The 18,780-nt window shown below is 46.5% G+C and overlaps 1 protein-coding gene across 1 annotated transcript in view; it reads right to left on the reverse strand.

The window, feature by feature from the left end:
- Positions 1-18,780, reverse strand: part of RNF41 (ring finger protein 41) — a 49,764-nt gene that overhangs the window by 13,446 nt on the left and 17,538 nt on the right. The window contains exon 2 of the mRNA XM_066585290.1: positions 2,641-2,748. Within this exon, the coding sequence (XP_066441387.1) occupies positions 2,641-2,730 (90 nt within the window). The 5' untranslated portion in view covers positions 2,731-2,748. The remainder of the gene's footprint in view (positions 1-2,640; positions 2,749-18,780) is intronic.

Consider the following 18,780-nt stretch of genomic DNA (forward strand, 5'->3'; position numbering starts at 1 on the left):
CGAGCCGTTGGGCCAACGACCCCCGACAGCTCGTCCCAGTGATGCTCCCTCCTGTACTGTCAGCACAGCAGTGAGTATTGCTAGAATGCCCGATAGCACTGCTGGCATGGAGGCGAAAGCATTCTTCCTCAAGGCCGCCTCCATTCACAGTAAGCAGACAGTCATTCAAAAGTGAACTGCTGTCGACGTGGAACGGCACATTGTTGCGTTTTCTCACGTGCGGGGTTAAAAAAACCCAAAAAAACGCAGCATGCTCCATTTTCTGCGGGTCTCCCGCGGGGACGGCTCCCACAGGCTTCCATAGAAGCCTATGGAAACCGTCCGGTCCCGCAGTACACCCGCAGCTGAATTTCTGCTCTCCGGCGTGGGAGCACGGGAGAGCAGGAGCTCAAAAAGAAAGAGTGCATGGCACATGCGCACAGCACGCTGCCGGCATGCCGAGTGCGTCCACTGGGCAGAAGGAAAGAAGATCCGGCCGCGACGGACAGGAGCCCGCAGCGTCTGAACAGGTGAGTTAAGGATTCTGCATGGAGAATCCGCGCGGGGCCGAATTTCCTAGTGGACATGAGGCCTAAGCAACTCGTTCAGTCGTTGCCTGCATTTACATGGGACGATCATCATTCCATATAAGTGGGCCAGAATACTTTCTGCTGCACATAAGAGTTGTCTGGGAAGTTTCCGAAATAGGCTCAACTGTCTTCCATGTGCATGCAAAGGTCGCTGGCATTTAACACATTGCTATACAGCGATATATGCATGAGATTTTTATAGAAGCCTACTTTAATAACACATCATGCAAACTAAATAGGAGCAAATCAAAGACCTTTAAAAATATATATTACTGTATGTACACACTACAAAATTAGAAATACGTAAGTTGACAGCATGATTTATGCAGTCTGCCCCGTCTACAGTTCTGATGCTATATTAAGCTTGCTTATTAACTGGATTCTAAAACCCTCTGTTAGGCCAATGTGAGGGTGGCGGGGGCACTTGAATTTGAGCCACCATGTACATTATCTCCAAATAAAATGCAATGTAGCACCCCCCCCCCCCCCCCCCCCCCCCCAAGTCCCCAGTGAGCCTTTAAGATCCCCTGCATTGTCAGAGTACCGAGAGCTTTTAATTCTGCAGAGTTGTAATCCACTGCAGGTCACCCAAGACGGCATAAATCTATCTGCATTGCTTCTGTGATATTACCGTGGGGAGCAGCAGCTGAGATTCGTGGAGGATTTAACCTTAGTGTATCACCTGGGCAGTGCAGAGAGGACGGAAGCATCCAGACACCAGCGAGCTCATGTGACCGGTACTCACAAGTCCCACCGGAACATTAAAGTGCCCGCCTGGCAGAACGGCTTAGCTTTATACTGAAGATTCGTTTACAGCAAGAGCAGTCTGAAGGGAACGGAGTACGAATGATGGGTTTACGAGAAGAAAACCCAAGATCACTGTAAACAATCAATACCATGTATATGGCAATACTAAAGATCAGTACTGGCTAAATAGTCGGAGCGACCGGAAATGGAAGAGACAGACGGCCTGCAATACTTTGCATTTATCTCACTTGAGCTAGAGAAAAAAAAAAAAAGGAACAAAAACCCCCGTTTTAAAGGGTGGGATCACAAAAGTTCAATGGAATCGCCTATAACGCGTGCATAATAAGCAGTAAACAGAGCCAATGAATGTACATCGTTTTTATACTGAGCCATTCATATTTGCGTATAATACATATGTAAAAAAGAACGCATGTTCCATTTAACCGCATATTACGCACAATGGAGCCCTACTGTTCTGTATGGGTGCGTAATGAATGTTGTATATATCAGCGGTGTTTATATGCACCGTCGCGAAGAGACAGAGCGGGGGAAAAAAAACCCAAAAACACAGGAAGACTAATGCACTGCGAAATGCCGGATCACGCAGCATGTGAACGTATGTGCGTTTACATATACACTCATGTGAGCCTGCCCTTAGGGCTCTCACACAAGCCTTTACCGTGCATTACACACACTGGTTTTGAGCACATAATACGCAGCAAGTAACTTCACATTATTTTCGACAGCGCCTCGTGCACACAGCACGCGCTAAAAAAAAAAAAAAAAAGACGGACACGAGATGTATTATTTTGCCACGTTTTTCACGCACGCAGGCCAACAAAGTGTATGGGGATCTGTCGGCACACAGCAGTATGTAACGTATTGTGTACTGCTGAGTGTTCCGAGCGCGGGAGATCTGCACACGGTATGCGCTGGGAAATGCTCATGAGAGAGCGCCCTAAAAGGTGTGACAGTGCCGGGGAGCGAGAGACACACAGTGCCCACTAGTGTACACAGTAGCCATTGTGGGTAAAGGTATATTTGTAGTGCCTGGTGCCACTGATCTAGATCAAGCTTGGAAGACAAAGTGTCCATCCGGGTGGATGTAGCCCAGTAGTATAGAGATACGTTGTATGCAGATGTGGGGCACAACAAAGCCTTATATTGAGTAGTCCGTAATCTGGTGCGGCTTTGTCATTTATCTTCACCATATGACCAATTAGGAGACTGGTAAAGTGGCTAAGAGATCATTTTAAGATGTACATGAAATGAGACACCAAGTCCCCAAGCCTATAAATCAGTTACAGGAATGGTGAACACTTACTTGAACTGGCTCCTCCAAAACCCCACTGCAGATGGGGCAGATAAGATCTTCGTCCACATCACCCTGGAAGCGTGTTACATCATACCCCATCGCTCATCACTGACAACACTGCAAGTTAAAGAACATGGCAAAAAGAAAAAACACCCATTATTCATTCAAGCACTACATTTATTACCCTTTACCCAACACTAGTTTATCATTATGTACCACTTTTTAACAGCCCATTGACACAGGTACAAAGTATCTAGGTGTACCTAAAACTTTCAGATTACTTTTCCGAATAAGAAACAAACATTTGTCCATGAGAACTAAAGGCCCATTTAGACTACGATTATCACTCAAAAGATGTCTTTTGAGCAATAATTTGTGTGCCTTTATGGTGCAAGGTGATCGCTCAAACGTTGAGCGATTACCTTGTGCTCAGAGCGGCGTATACAGAAAACAAGCAGTGCCGCTTGTCTTCTGCATTTAGCTGTTCTCTGCTGGGAGCACCTGGCTGTTATATAGCTGAGCGCTCCAAGCAGGGTATGCAGAACACAGCTGGACTGCTGTGTTCTTCATACCCCAGCTGTTCAGAGCTCTCAGCTGGTATACAGCTGTGCACTCCGTGCAGAGTATGAAGAACACAGCTGGACCGCTGTGTTCTTCATACCCAGCCTGTGCTGAGGGAGCGGGATACAGCTGAAACAATAGTATCAGCTGTATCCCGCTGTGAATTCCTGATAAGGCTGATCACTGTCTTTCAGCACGCTGAAAGACAGCAGCCAGCGACTGCTTAAAGAAAACTGCACGATGTCAGTGCGGTGAGACACAACGATTATCGCTCAAGACACGGCTTTTAACCCGAATTTTGAGCAATAATCGCTGTGTCTAAATGGGCCTTAACACAATTTCTAAGCTTTATACAACTTGTATCCTACATTTTTGTCACATGTTTCTCCCCACTGTATGCTGAATTGGTGGGTGGAAACTAGCCGCTACATCCCATACACTGAACATACAGAAGAGGAGTTCCTGCTCCCTCCTCTCTGCAGCAAACCTTCAGAAACAGCAGCATCATGGAAGACATTATAAAGCAGTACTGAGCAGTGTAGCTGTGAATCCAACACTGGGGAGAGACAGAAGGCTTACAAGAAGCTGCACAAACATCTGTGTGCCCCTTTCTTGCAGCTCTTCCCCCCTCAGCTCTGAATAGGTTAAAATCTGTACAGAGAGATTAGATTACAGTTGCAAGCGATCAGTGCAGAAAATGTGGGTATTAGCGGCTTTTCAGTGAAGAAAAAGGCATTTGCTTTCCAACTAGGTATATTACAAAGTTGATAATCTTTGCTTATATTATTAATTGATGAAGCAAAACTCTTGAGTGCCTATAATTAATGCATTACAATATCAGAATATCAACATTACCAAGGTACACTTTAATATTCTGTTCAGCAGGTACAACACTGAACCCAATACACAGTGTATATAACCACCACCACCTCAAGCATTTTTAATCACACCCTAAAGTACAGGGATCCCTGTTCTCGTGATCTGTCGTCCCAGCTGAGAGGCCACCACCGATCAGCAAGTTATCCCCCATGCTGTAGATAGGAGATTACTTTGGATCTTGGTACAACCCCTTATGCCCACAGAGAGCACGGATTTAAAGGGAACTGGACGATTATAAAAAGGACATTCCCCAAATCCTGGTAACCTACAGGAGCAGAACCATGATTTTGTATATGGTGCTGTTCCAACGTGACAGGTTTCTCAAATCAACCAAAGTATTGGTTGGCACAAAACTATAGAACCATCTTCTAAACCCACTCAAAGAGATAGGAGGTCTACTGCAAGTGAACCTCACATTTAATTTACTTTCCGTTAAGAAGAAAATTTGCAAAGGCCAAACAAAACACACTTGCCTCTCATGAAAGGAAGAAAAACAACCACCTGTAGTTTCCCTTTTTTGCATATTTTTCCCCCATATTTTGCAGCCATTATAAGAAAATCTAGGTTCTTTGCAGTTCTGGCGATACGACGTGTCATGGTCAGGGCTGTAGTTTCCATTCACAACATCACAGAATCATCTTGGCTGTTGAACCACTTAAATGCAGCAATCAATAGCAAACCCCTTGAAGAAATGTTCTAGTGAAATCCCACAAGGATTCTTATCCTCATTCCTCAAATACCGGCCATGCTGCTTTATGGTACAGACAGTACGAGCGAATATGAAGACCAAAGCCAGCATATTCCTCTCCTCCCCGCCCTCACAACTTGGCACACTGGCAAGAAGGGACGTAAGCAGCTACTCGACGGTCACCTCCTCTCCCGACTCGGATCTTTAACGCCGTTACCTACTTGTGTGTGTCTTTATCGGGGACAATACCATACCCAATGAGACCTAAGGCCGGGCTCACACGAACCCGTTGGATACCGCATGCGGATTTCCACATAAAGGCCATGCGTGGAAAGCAATTGCGAATGATCACAAACATGAGCGATTCTTTCCCGACTAGGATGTATGCTCTACACAGCGCATCGTCTGCGCAGAAGAAAGCTCTCCCCTCCAGCTGGCATTCCGGCTTTTTTATTTTCTTCTGAAGTTGCAAGAGTTTCCGGCGCTTATACGTATTGTTAATTTCATGTGGGCGATGGAACACTTTGGCATGGAACCATGCCAAATGAGACCCAAGTCTCCGAAGCCTGCACTAGCAATAGAACTTGGCCACTGAATGGTATCATACCTACAAGAGGACTTTGCTTCTTTTAAAAAGGTGGTTTCACACTTGCACTGGGGATTCAGCCTTCTGTTCGGGGAGCAGAAAAGGGGAATCCCCGCGGCCAAATCGTTCCGTCTCTGGACAGAACCAAACAGTGCCGGGCAGACCGCACTGATTATAATAGAGTCCGTCCACATTGCGCCTAGTTTTGGGATGGAAGTGCTGCATGCATGCAGCGCTTCTTCCTCTGGATCTACAATGGAATCTCCAGCTGGAGGTTCCGACACAGATGTGAAACTGGCCTTACTGAACACAATCACTGTTTGCCCCATGGCCATCAGTACCAAACATTTTTCTTTTTACAGAGGTTGACCAGTGGTTAACGTTGCTGAACAAACTGCAGACTTTGCAGAAGAGTCCTAAGCAATATGGGGGTGATAAGTGTGCCTTAACAGTTTTTTTCCAAGGTGGAATGGTTTATTATACTTTTTTGTCATTACCGACTTTGATACTTAACAGATTTCATGGCTTAATACAAATCAGGAATATGTTCCTGCTTACTGTTTAAGCTAATTCTTCATGCTCTTTAAGTGCTTGCTGCAGCCTGCATATTCAAAGATGAAGAAATCCACAACACTTAAAACAAAAAAACACACACGGACCTGTCCTCCTCAGGGTAGGTCACCAATAGTGATTAGTAGAGCTCTACCAGTTGCAACCCCAGCTGATTAGGAGCTGCAGCTAGCCACAACTGGTCAATTCCATCCATAGTGCAGTGGGCTGGTTTAGTAGTACAACTCTCTCCCATTCACTTCAAAGACAGCTGCAATACCAAACTAGACCACTGCGCCAACCCGAGCACCGTGTAAGGGACCTTTCACACCGGATGGAATATTCAACAGCGTTGTGGAATTGAAATGATCAGAATCCTGATGGCAATTCTGCATCAAAATCTGCAGTGGATTTTGGTATGGAAGTAAGGGACAGCATATTCCACAACACTGGTGCCGAATATGCCACCCTGTGTGAAAAGTCCCTAATAAGCTGGTCAGCAGGGGTCCCAGTTGCCAGACTTGCACCGATCGGTCACTGGATGACCTATTCAGAGGATATGTCCAATAGTTTACTCCTGGAATTTCCTTTTTTTGTTTAAAAAGTAATTTGTAGCGAGAAATACAATGTTCGACAAGCCTAACCAGGTAAGACAAATTGTGTCCCGTTGCTGAAGGGGCTGCATTTTCCGCAACTATTCTCTTCGCTCCCTCCAATCTGCCAGTTCCGGGGCCCGCTTTCAGCCTTCCAAATTGGTCGATACAATCTTTAGACTACAGAACCCCCACAGTGCATTGGTAATATTAGACTACCAACGCACTGTACCTGCTCTGATTTGCCAGAGTTGCTCATGTGATAAGCAGTGGCCAATCAGTGCACAATGTGCATTAGGTAGCTAGAAAATGGGACCTGGAATTGGTGGATTGGAGAGATGGCAGAGAAGAACAGCAGGCAATACATCTCCTGCCCCGGGACAGAACACTGTACCAAAACTAGAGGGTCACACTAAAATGAATGTTTTGGTCTATTGGATTTTCTTCAACCTTACAGCTGTAGAGGCATTATGATACATGAAATGCTTTGCTTCTAGGGGCTCAAATATATTTGTCTTCTGCTCATCTGGGATTTAGAGATATTTTGGGTTATGAAAATCCCCCAATTATTGTAATTCTTCATTTTTACGGAGAAGCCATCAATATCCAGGTCACGGAAACCACCTTTAACGCCAGCGATTTAGTCAGTGACAAAGTTTACCAAATCGGTTCCACTTGTCAATAAGCTGACCTAGTGTTAACAACCGTTGGCTAACATTACACCACTTGTGATAAATGTAGGCCAGAGTCCTTCATTCATCACGTTAGATCAATAGTTTTACAACCGATTCGTGGCAGCCTTTTCCTCTGCCCTGCAGATGGGTTGAGCGCGATCCGGTGATGTAAGCAGCTTTATATTATTATTCTGCCATCAAGAATTCTCATTTACAGTATATCTAGGTTAATCACATGCAAATAGGATGCAGAGTCTGGATTTTGACCCTGCAGCAATCTCTGCATTACAGACAGTAAACACATCCACGCTAAACTAATGTCGCATGACTACCAGTTACACTGAAGGAAAGTACTCAAAATCCATCAAAAAGAAAAAAAAAGTGGATGCCCCCCAAAATACACATTCATATATATAAAAAAAAAAAATTGGCAGATAATCTACTGTATAGTTTCTGCACAGCTACAGACAATCCATTATGTCCGACCATCAGGTAATAGAAGAATCTGTCCCCATGAATGCAGCTATATTTTGCATATATCCTTATATGATATTTTTTTATTGTTCTACCTAAAGCACTGTAGAGGATCTAGCAATATATGAGTGGCATGCAAAACCGGAAGCAAGAACCCGATTTCCATTGTACCCTGCTAACGTCCTGAAGCAAGGAAGGTCATGACATTTTTTTGAAGTAGGAATAGATTTTCCTTGAATGCTGAAATAAACCGGTCCAGATAGTTTATAGAAACTAGTAGAGAGGGAAGATAAACTGCTGGTGGCCTTTGTGGCCACATATTCTACCCATACTCTGAATCCACAAGAACGAGGCACAAGATCATCAGTCGGCTTCCTTCACGCTATTTTGTTGCATTACTTTTAAAACTAATTCCCTCCATAGCAAAAAAAAAAAAAATAAATAAAAATTGCGGTCATCTACACTAAAAAGCGTGAAGGTCTTGCTATTTGGTAACGTCACTACCGCCATGTAGAGATCCAGCCGTATAATTCAGCCAATTGAAGCAGATTGTGATATATTCTAAGTGGATAAATTGTGACACCAACATTTACTTTAGTACAAAAAAGTTTTGTAAAACAGATCGATTTCTCATCTGCCTCCAGAGGGAGGTTCCATCAGATGAACCTGAAAATACTGGAAGAATAAGCGCTGCACGCAATGCCTCTTCTTCCGTCCAAAAGCCGCCCAGCTGGGCGGAACCCAGTGTAGTCAATGGCGTCCAGCCAATGCCATTCGTCCCGTCAGACGGAACTGTCCGGCCGCGGTATTATCGTATCTTGTCACCACCAGGAAGCTAGGGGTTTGACAGACTTTGGATGCAGGAACACCCCTGTCACAACCCTAGCTCCCCATTGGGTGACTTCTGCAAGGTCCTAGTAGCACCGTCTGTATAGATTGCTGCCTGCGCTGGAAGGTTAGGGTTAGGGGTTGGTGTTCAGGTGAGGCTTAGATTGTTAGCTGTAAAGACTTCCGTGTTACAGGAGTAAAATGGAAGTATTTACAGTGAATAATATAAGCCTAACCTGAACACCAACCCCTAACCGTCCAGCCCAGGCATCAATCTATACACACGCTGGTGTTAGGAGTTTGGCCGGAGGTGGTGTCCCCCTTGCATGTCGCGCTGCAGTAATCCCCCTGCGCTCACGCTTACCCTCAGCTGGCAAAGTGCTGTGGCTGTGCTTGCTGCACTCCCACTGCCTCCCGTGCCACCACCCCCGATCTGACCCTTGCAGCTGATGTTCCTGGATGAAGGACGCCTGTGCCTCTCCTGCAGCCCGTGGCTCAGCATTTCCTGGCGGCGCTGCCACCGGCAGCAGTCGTAGGCTTACCCCTCTCCTCCCCTTCCGGCTCGGCCTCTGGCTCCTCTGGCTGTCCTGCAGCCCGTGGCTTAGCATGTCCTGGCGGCGATGCTGCCAGCGGTCGTAGGCTCACCACTCTCCTCCCCTGACGGCTCAACCTGTGGCTCCTGTGGATGGCCTTGCGCTCCTCCCCGCTGCACACTACCTTTGGAAGCTTAGTGTTCTTCCAGGAAATGGACAACAGCCAGTTAAACAGCCAATCAGCTACAGGGGGAGTAACCAGCCTGTCAGTCTGGTCTCCACCAGTACTTCCTGGTGCTGACAAGATACAGTAATACCTCCAGCCGCAAGGATACTCCTTTTACCGCTCCCTAAACGAAGCAGGAAAGTGGAACCACCAACGCAGATGTGAAACCACCTTCATGTCATCAAAAACTTAAAGAAACCTCTCCAGTTATGACATTTTTCCACCTTTGCTGGGGTCTAACCACTACCATCCCGAGATCTACGTGCCCGAAGTAATGGAGCTGTGGTCCTCATGCGTGTCTATTGTTGCATTCACTTCTATGGGGCAGAGGGGAATTGATAGGCTTGGCAATCCAATAGAAGTGAATGGAGTAGTGATCACGCATGCACTCCTCAGCTCTATTCTCATGTGGATCTCAGGATCTCCAAAGATCTCAGGATCTCCAAAGATCTCAGGATCTCCAAAGATCTCAGGATCTCCAAAGATCTCAGGATCTCCAAAGATCTCAGGATCTCCAAAGATCTCAGGATCTCCAAAGATCTCAGGATCTCCAAAGATCTCAATGGTTAGACCCCAGCAATAATGCAAAAAACAACAACAAAAAAAAAAAAACAACTTAAGGGTGCATTCACACTTCGCCGATATGCTGAAGATTTTGTTGTGGATTTGGTGTACTAGGACCCTCACCAATCCTGAGATTGCAGCCCTAGCGCATTCTGAACAGAAGAGATCACGCATGCAGGCCTCCACTCAATTCACTTACATGGGATTGACAGAGGTAACCATTCAAATGCTCCACTAACTTCTGTAATGACACTGAAGTGAATGGAGGAAAACATGCGCATCCACCACTGCCTACACTTCAGGATCCCTAGATCAGCGGGACCCCCCCAGCAATCAACAACACTCTGACCCGCAATCACATAAAAGAGTATTCAGCTCCCCTCAAGGAGTGGATCTATGAAGGGAGCCGAAAGTACTCACCCCCATCCTCCGCGATGTCCTGCAACGTTCCGGTCCTACCAGAACCCGACGTAGTCTTCTGTGCAGGTGCGCCAGATGTTTACGTAAACGCTTGGCACGTGCACAGAAGGCCTCGCGGCCCGGGAGATTTAGAGTCTCTCAGCTCCCAGCTAGCATGTGTAGCCAAGAGCACATGCGGTTCCTGGTCACGTGATCACCGCTATCCACTGGATAACTGATCATGCAAAAGTTAAGGTAAAAAAAAGTTAAAATTTCACCTCCCGTCATGGATCCGATCCGTGAGGGAAGGTGAAATCACTTACCTAAGGCCTCCGGCGATGTCACCTGACAGGATCTTAATCCGCGGACCTTTCCCCAACTTTTATGCATGTGCCCCTACGCAAAATTGCGTACGCAAGCGCAGAAGCTGGGGAGGTCTCAGGAAATTTAAAATCTCCTTGCTCCTGTTACTAAAAGGTAGCCAAGAGCCTGGAGCAGTGACTAAGAGTTGCGGAGAGCAGTTCACAGTCATGTGATCGTCATTACCAAGGATAATGGCAATGACATAAAAGTAAAAAAAAAAACAAAAAAAAACTGTTGAAGTTTAATGCTCCTTTCGGGTTGGGCCCCGTTGTGCATAGAGAAGTAAGACTAGGGCCACAATGGGTATGTTTCTGAACACAGGACAAATCAGGAGATCCGTTTTGGGGTTAAAAAAAACAAACAAACAAAAAAAAATAATCATTTTCACGTGCACTATAGGAAAAAAACAAACCCTGCATTAAAATGAGTTTTAAACAGGAAATTTAACTTTTTTCCTCCTCTAAATTGCATTAAAGGGGTTGTCCCACGCCGAAACGGGTTTTTGTTTTTTTTTTAACCCCCCCCCCCCCCCCCCCGTTCGGCGCAAGACAACCCCAATGCAGGGGTTAAAAAAAACACACCGGGTAGTACTTACCCGAATCCCGGCGGTCCGGCGTCTTCATACTCACCTGCTGAAGATGGCCGCCGGGATCCTGTCTCTCTGTGGACCGCAGGGCTTCTGTGCGGTCCATTGCCGATTCCAGCCTCCTGATTGGCTGGAATCGGCACGTGACGGGGCGGAGCTACACGGAGCCGGCATTCTGCACGAGCGGCCCCATTGAAGACAGCAGAAGACCCGGACTGCGCAAGCGCGGCTAATTTGGCCATTAGAGGCCGAAAATTAGTCGGCACCATGGAGACGAGGACGCCAGCAACGAAGCAGGTAAGTATAAAACTTTTGATAACTTCTGTATGGCTCATAATTAATGCACAATGTACATTACAAAGTGCATTAATATGGCCATACAGAAGTGTATAGACCCACTTGCTGCCGCGGGACAACCCCTTTAACTCTTTTGCAATCTGGTGTAGGAAAACAAAATGTTCCTCGAAATGTTAATAATTAATGTTAAATCCTTAATGACTTAAAAAGAAATGTTAAGTCTTTACTTTATACTGGAAGCACACTGGAAACAGATAGAAATATATGTCTTATCAAAAGTGTGAGCAGTAGGTTTGCACATTTGAGATATTGCAGTTGAAAATGTGGAAAAGAATTAATTTTTTTAAAGTTTCCCAATTTTGCTGCTTTTAATAAATATATACAAATTCTATCGGTCTATTTTTACCACCTAAATAAAAGTACAAAATGTGGCGAAAAAACAATGTCAGAATCACTTGGATATGCAAAACCTTTCCGGAGTTATTCTATGTTAAAGTGACACGTCAGATTTCCAAAATTTGGCTTCGTCCATGAGGCGCAAACAGGCTTGATCACTGAGGGGTTAAAACAAACTGCAGTAAGTGTTACAAGGTTAAAAAAAAATATAATATAAATAAATAAATAATGGTGAACTACGCAGAATTCCATTGCCTCCGCACATCATGGTTAGCTTGCACCAACTCAATAGTAGTCTCAACCATCCATTGTCACAGCTTACTGCTGAACTCTTCCCCTACAACTGCTGCGCCTTGTCGCTGCTCTCTAAGACTGCCGACTACGCCAGCGGAGTACCAGCATCTGACCGTGCCTGCGACGCAATTGTTTACTAGAACAGACATATTATGAGAGGCGACAGCTTCTCTTTAATATGAAGTGCATCAAGTAATTAATAAGCTGGTGTGTTTCCAATTCCGATAGCAGCAGCTTTCTAGCCATGACATCAGCAGATCTGCTCCTACGAGGTGCCAAGAAGTGGCTTAGCAGGAGATTAGAAGGACAAACTGTAAAGCCAGCCATCTATCAGAGAGGGAAGAAGTTTTTCCACATATTAAAGACTAAGTAAACCAAGCTGTAGGGCATTCTACTACACGAACGCATCCAATCCCAGAGTTTACACCCTGTAGGCGAATGTGCCAAACTATCGGCAAGGGCAATTCATTAGAGCATGACTCCAGCCCTAAGGCTTCAAGAGCCTAGCTGAGTATTCTTTAAGTATAGTAGCCATCGGTCCGTTTCTTCTAGTCAGCTGTCTGAATCCAATGGCTGCAAAAACCTTGAGCACAGAGACGGGAAAGTGCTGTCCGACAGCTACTGTAGTCATCCAGGTTGGAGCTCGTGAAGCTGCACTGCATCCATCACTGTTCTCTGAACCTATAAGAATGGCGCGTTCATACACCGTGGAATTGTTACGGAACTTTGGCTGTGTAAGGAGTGACGAAATTCCACAACAAAAAGTAGAGTACAATGTTAGTGAACCGCCTTCCCAAATCCCCATGACCCAATGGATTTGAAAGGGGCCTCGTAGACCCGCACTGAAATGGAGCGTTTTAGAATACAGCGATTTTCGAGCGCTGTCTGTTCTATTTTGCGTTTTCACGCTTTTTAAAAACGCCCCTCCATCACAATGATGGGGTGCGTTTAAAAAACGCAGGACGCAGTTACCCGTGTCCAAGAGCAACGGTGAAATTGCGGGCAAAAGGAGGCGAAAATAAAATCGCACCACTCTGCCGACGCTGTGTGCGAGTAGCCTTAGGCCACATGCACTTCTTAATGCAGCGTTTTAAATGCAGCAATACAATGTTTCCATTGATTTCAATGGGGCCTCACAGACCCGCGCTCGAACTCCGCGTTTCCCAACACCGCGATTTTTGAGCATGATCTGCTCTATATGGTGTGTCTTCACACGCAACGCACCTCATCACAATGATGGGGCATGTTAAGAAGTGCCTAATATCACGCTTGGGAACGGATGCAAGATGCTTGTGGGTCAAACACGTCTCGCATCACTCCAGGGAAGTAGCAGTCAGCCGCGCCAGAGGATCGGCAAGGGTTTCCCTGTTTTTAACTGAAAATCTCGCATCGCACTCACTCAAGGGAACGCTCAAGGGGGGTGGGGGGAGGCTCAAGTATATGACTCCATTCAAAAGAAGGCTCCTGTCACAGTGTTATTAGGGGGAGGTTACAGCTCATCCTCCTGACTAATACTTTTGGTCTGCAGTTTAAGTGACTACAGAATGTAATGGCAGTATGTTCCCTGCAGCAGAGATGGTACAGTCTCCAGCTGCCCATGTAATGCTGTTCTGATGCATCATGGGATTGATGTGAATGCAAAAATTTTAGCATCGAGATGGCAGCTGATAAGCATCAGACAGGAGGCTGCACTGTAATATACATAGGAGACTACAGGCAATCATGTGAGGATGGGGATGTAAATATGTTCTTGTACCTGGTGTGGCCCTTAAAAGTGGATCCAGTGAAAGTCTTTAAAGTTTGTGCAGAGCGTTTAAACGGGCAAAATGCACAAGAATTGTAGGACAAATTGCACTAAGAAAAGCCCAATCACATCAGAATTTTTTTTACTTTTATGATTTTTTTTTGATCAGCAGTTCTGAAAGGCAACGAGGAGAGGATGCGTGGGTGTGAAGCTGCGATATGCAAAACTTACTAAAATGTATGCCTTTTTGTTAGTGTTGGGGGAGGGGTGGCGAGTACGCACACAGAAATACCCGAGAAAATGCTGGCATCTTAAAAGAAAAACACATTTACAAGAAACAAGTCCGCGCGTCTTTGATGTGGGTGAGCGGCTGCGTACATTCATAGTGTCAGTGCAGGAATCCCTAATATATAGGGAGCGTCCCAGGAAAATATTATTGGTGTATAATTATAGGCTGCAGCCAGCTAGAAAAAATATTGGTATTGACACAAAAATGTTTATCTTCGGATGTCTAAACAATAAGGCCTCCTGTCCACGGGCGATATGTCACTGCGCTATAGGTGGCTATAATAAACTTTATTTGTATAGCGCCAACATATTCCGCAGCGCTTACATAGACGGGGGATACAGAGACAAAAAAATACAAAAATTACAGAACCACAGTTACATAGTAATCAATTGATGGAGATAGTAGGGGTGAGGGTCCTGCTCCAACGAGCTTACATACTACAAGTAATGGGGTGGAGATGTGCACGGTATGGCGAGGTGGAGAGTGAGGGGTGATATACACAGAAAACGGTCAGACATTTAGCCGTGTGACGGCAGAAACAGTATGACTGCAGGAGCGGTTTATGGTGACTAGCAGGGGTTGCAGTCAGTAGGTCAGGGAGCATGTTATCAGGCGGAGTACAGAGGGGTTTGTTTAGGGTATGCGGTATGTCTCCCTGAAGAGGTGCGTTTTTAGAGCACGCCTGAAGTTCTGCGAGTCCTGGATTGCCCAGGTAGCCTTTGGTAGTGCGTTCCAGAGGACCGGTGCTGCTTTGGAGAAGTCTTGGAGGCGGGAATGAGAAGTTCGAATTATAGAGGCGCTCAGTCTGGTTTCGTTAGCAGAGCGGAGAGCCCGGGCTGGTTGATGGATTGAGATGAGGGAGGCGATATAGGGGGGCGCTGCGCTGTGGAGGGCTTTGTGGATGAAGGTCATGGGTAACGAAGCGAACGCTTCCCATAAACTAAACTATGGAAAGCCCAGCCCGACGTCCATGAGCGGAGAATCCTAGCGATTCTCCGCTCGCGGGATTCAAGTTACAGGATGCTGCGATTTGCTGCAGTGAGCCTATCAGATAGGCTTATCGCGGAGACCTGTTAGCTCTCCCCCCTGCAGTGGAGTATCGGTAGCGATATTCCATTACGGCTGTGGACTGGCAGCCTTAAGTAAAAACGCATAAAAAAAATAAATTTATAATATATGACCGCATTTGGCTATAAATGATATATTTTTCAGTGGACTACTACATAAGGCCGAGCGCACACGAACTGGATTTCCACAGCGGAAGACCCAAGACCACTCGTGGAAATTAACTGTGGATGGCATATGCAAGCTTTTTTTCCACATGGATGTTCGCCATGCACAGCGTATCGTCCGCATGGAAGATCGTTCTCTCCCCCCTCCAGTCGGCATTCTGGCCCTTTAATCCATTTTCCTTTCACGCTGCGAGCGTTTCCGACGCTCATACGCAAAGTTAATTGTGTATGGATGACGGAGCACTCACATCCATTGACTTCAAAAAAGGAGGCCATCTGCGCTAAAAATAGTATATGCTGCGATTTCTCTTCTGCTCGCGGAATACGCAATTCGCATCCACGAGTGTGAACAGAAAAGCAAATTGCATACCTTTCAATGCCCGCTTTTTACTGCAGATTTCCCGGGCAGACAGCGATCACAGAATCCACAATCCAAGTCCGCCCGTGCGAGTCCAGCGTGAGGGCTCATGTCCACGGACGTTTTTTTCATCACGTATTTAATGTGCATTGCACGGCCGCGTGATAAGCGGTGTATGGATTCAATGCACTTCTTATTGATGCATGTACGTGTAGATCGCAGTATGCTCCATTTCTCAGCGTAGCACGCGGCGCGAGCCCTGTACTTTTGTATAGGCAGCGTATGCAAACACTGTCCATACGCAATACACTGCATATGGGTGGCGATTTCATAAGCAACCCTGCATGACCGTGTGTGACCTGCATTGTTTTACCGGTACAGTATTGTTTTTACCCACGCACCTGCTCAGCGGATTCCAGCTGCGACCCTGGCCGGCGACCCCACGCACCCGCTCAGCGGATTCCAGCTCCGACCCCGGCCGGCGACCCCACGCACCTGCTCAGCGGATTCCAGCTCCGACCCCGGCCGGCGACCCCACGCACCTGCTCAGCGGATTCCAGCTCCGACCCCGGCCGGCGACCCCATGCACCTGCTCAGCGGATTCCAGCTCCGACCCCGGCCGGCGACACCATGCACCTGCTCAGCGGATTCCAGCTCCGACCCCGGCCGGCGACCCCAAGCACCTGCTCAGCGGATTCCAGCTCCGACCCCGGCCGGCGACCCCATGTACCTGCTTTTGTTGTACTGCGGATGCTAGACGTCAGTCATGCGTAATACAAACTTTTTTTTTAATATTTGTTTTTCTTGTACAATTGCTAGGCTATGACGCCAAGTCCAGTCGTGTAAAGATAACCTAAGGCCACGTGCGAGTCGAATTCCGCATGACAGGAGCCCGCAGGGTAATCCAACCCTGTGCCCGGCTGGCATCCACACGTACCTGTATTTTTGCTTTTCATATATATATTTATTTATTTTTTTTTTTTCAAACTCCTGCTTTTCACGTGGAATCCTCAGCCATTGCGGACGGGCCGTGGGTCGAACGTCTTCCATTGAGTTCAATTAAAGCCATCCGTGCACAATCTGCAGGAAAATGAAGCATGCTGCGATCTTTCATCCACGAGCGGAAACCACAATTGGTTTCCGCCCCGTGTGCAGGAAGAATCATTTTTGCATTGAATGCAATGGGCAGCATTTGCTGCGGAACCTGGAGGCGGTCGCCTGCTCCGGATTCCGCAGTTCAAATCCACCCGTGTGCGTTCACCCTTCATAAGTGAAAACGAAAAAAACTGTTTATAGTTATTGCCTGCACTTCGCTATAAACTAGATCCATTTCATTGTACAACCACCCTGAGCCGTATATATAGATGGCTGCAATACGTCTCCAGTCAGAACAAAAACATGGAAAGGTTTGGTTCAAAAAGTGCCCCCTCTTTGTTCTAGCCGTATCCAATAGTGAACGTTGGTAAATAAACACACAGCGCGGCCCCTATACAAGGCCGGGTTATAGCTGTCGGAATGTGGCTTTCATTTGCATCCATCTCAATTACTTTTAATAAGGGGTCAAAATGAAGAATGTCAAGAAGAACCCTTCCAAAATAAAGTGTTATCCACTGACACGAAGCAGTCACCACAGAAGCAGCAAATCTGGAATCACTCAGCGCTAATAGACATGGTATGTATAACGTAAGCCTAAACTAAAGGCAATCAACAGAAATGTCGTAATACTTCCTAACGGCGTTCATTAGTCTAAATGGGAACCAGGAGCCGACAACTTGTAGACATTCGAGTTTTCAATCACCATCCAAAGAGGGGCGGGAATGAGAAGGATCTTATATGAAGAATGAGCAGATTAACATAGTAACATAGTATGTAAGGCTGAATGAAGACAATGTCCATCTAGTCCAGCCTGTCTATCCTCCTTTGTTGATCCAGAGGAAGGCAAAAAACCCCAAGGCCAGAAGCCAATTAGCCCTTTTGGGGAAAAAATTCCTTCCAGACTCCCTAATGGCAATCAGACTGTTCCCTGGATCAACCCCTAATAGTTCCTACCTGCCTGTATACCCGGACTGACAATTAACCTAAGATTTATATCCTATAATATCCTTCTTCTCCAGAAAGCCATCAAGTCCCCTTTTAAACTCCTCTATGGATTTTGCCATCACCACTTCCTCCGGCAGAGAGTTCCACAGTCTCACTGCTCTTACAGTAAAGAATCCCCTTCTATGTTAGTGATGAAACCTACTTTCCTCTAATCATAGCGGATGCCCTCTTGTTACCGTTGCAGTCCTGGGTATAAACAGATCTTGGGAGAGATCCTTGTATTGTCCCCTCATGTACTTATACATGGTTATTTGATCACCTCTTAGCCGTCTTTTTTCCAGGGTGAATAATCCCAATTTTGATAGCCTCTCTGGGTATTCCAGTCCCTTCATTCCATGTATTAGTTTAGTTCCCCTTCTTTGAATCCCCTCAAGCACTGTGACATCTTTCCTGAGCACCGGTGACCAGAACTGTAAGCAGTATTCCATGTGAGGCCTGACAAGTGCCTTATATAGTGGGAGGATAATGTTCTCGTCCTTCGCCCCTATACCTCTTTTAACCCTTTCCAATCCAATGTCGGGCCTGCCCCGACATCATTTTCCTCCACAGCTCCAATGTTGGGGCAGGCCCGACACTGCAGTGCAGGAGTGCATCTGCACCCGATCGGCAGACACATTGGGTGCAGATACACTTCTGCACTGGTCCCCATCGAGGACCCCCTAGGAGAAGGCAGAAAGGGTTTTTAACCCTTTCTGCCTTCTCCTTTACACATTAGATAGCGCTCAATTAGCGCTATGTAATGCATAGAGATTCCGGCCGCGATCATGTGACCGCCGGTGTTACCTGACCCCCGGCGGTCACATAAACGCCGAGCCGGGAGCCTGCACTGTGGGACCTGCTTACCTGACCGGCGTCTTGCGCGTTCTCCTTCTGTCTCCCGGCCCGGCGATCATGTGACCACCATGTGCCACCTGACCCCAGCGGTCACATGATCGC

Source organism: Eleutherodactylus coqui, chromosome 1, assembly GCF_035609145.1.
Source record: "Eleutherodactylus coqui strain aEleCoq1 chromosome 1, aEleCoq1.hap1, whole genome shotgun sequence".
Taxonomy (NCBI): Eukaryota; Metazoa; Chordata; class Amphibia; order Anura; family Eleutherodactylidae; genus Eleutherodactylus; species Eleutherodactylus coqui.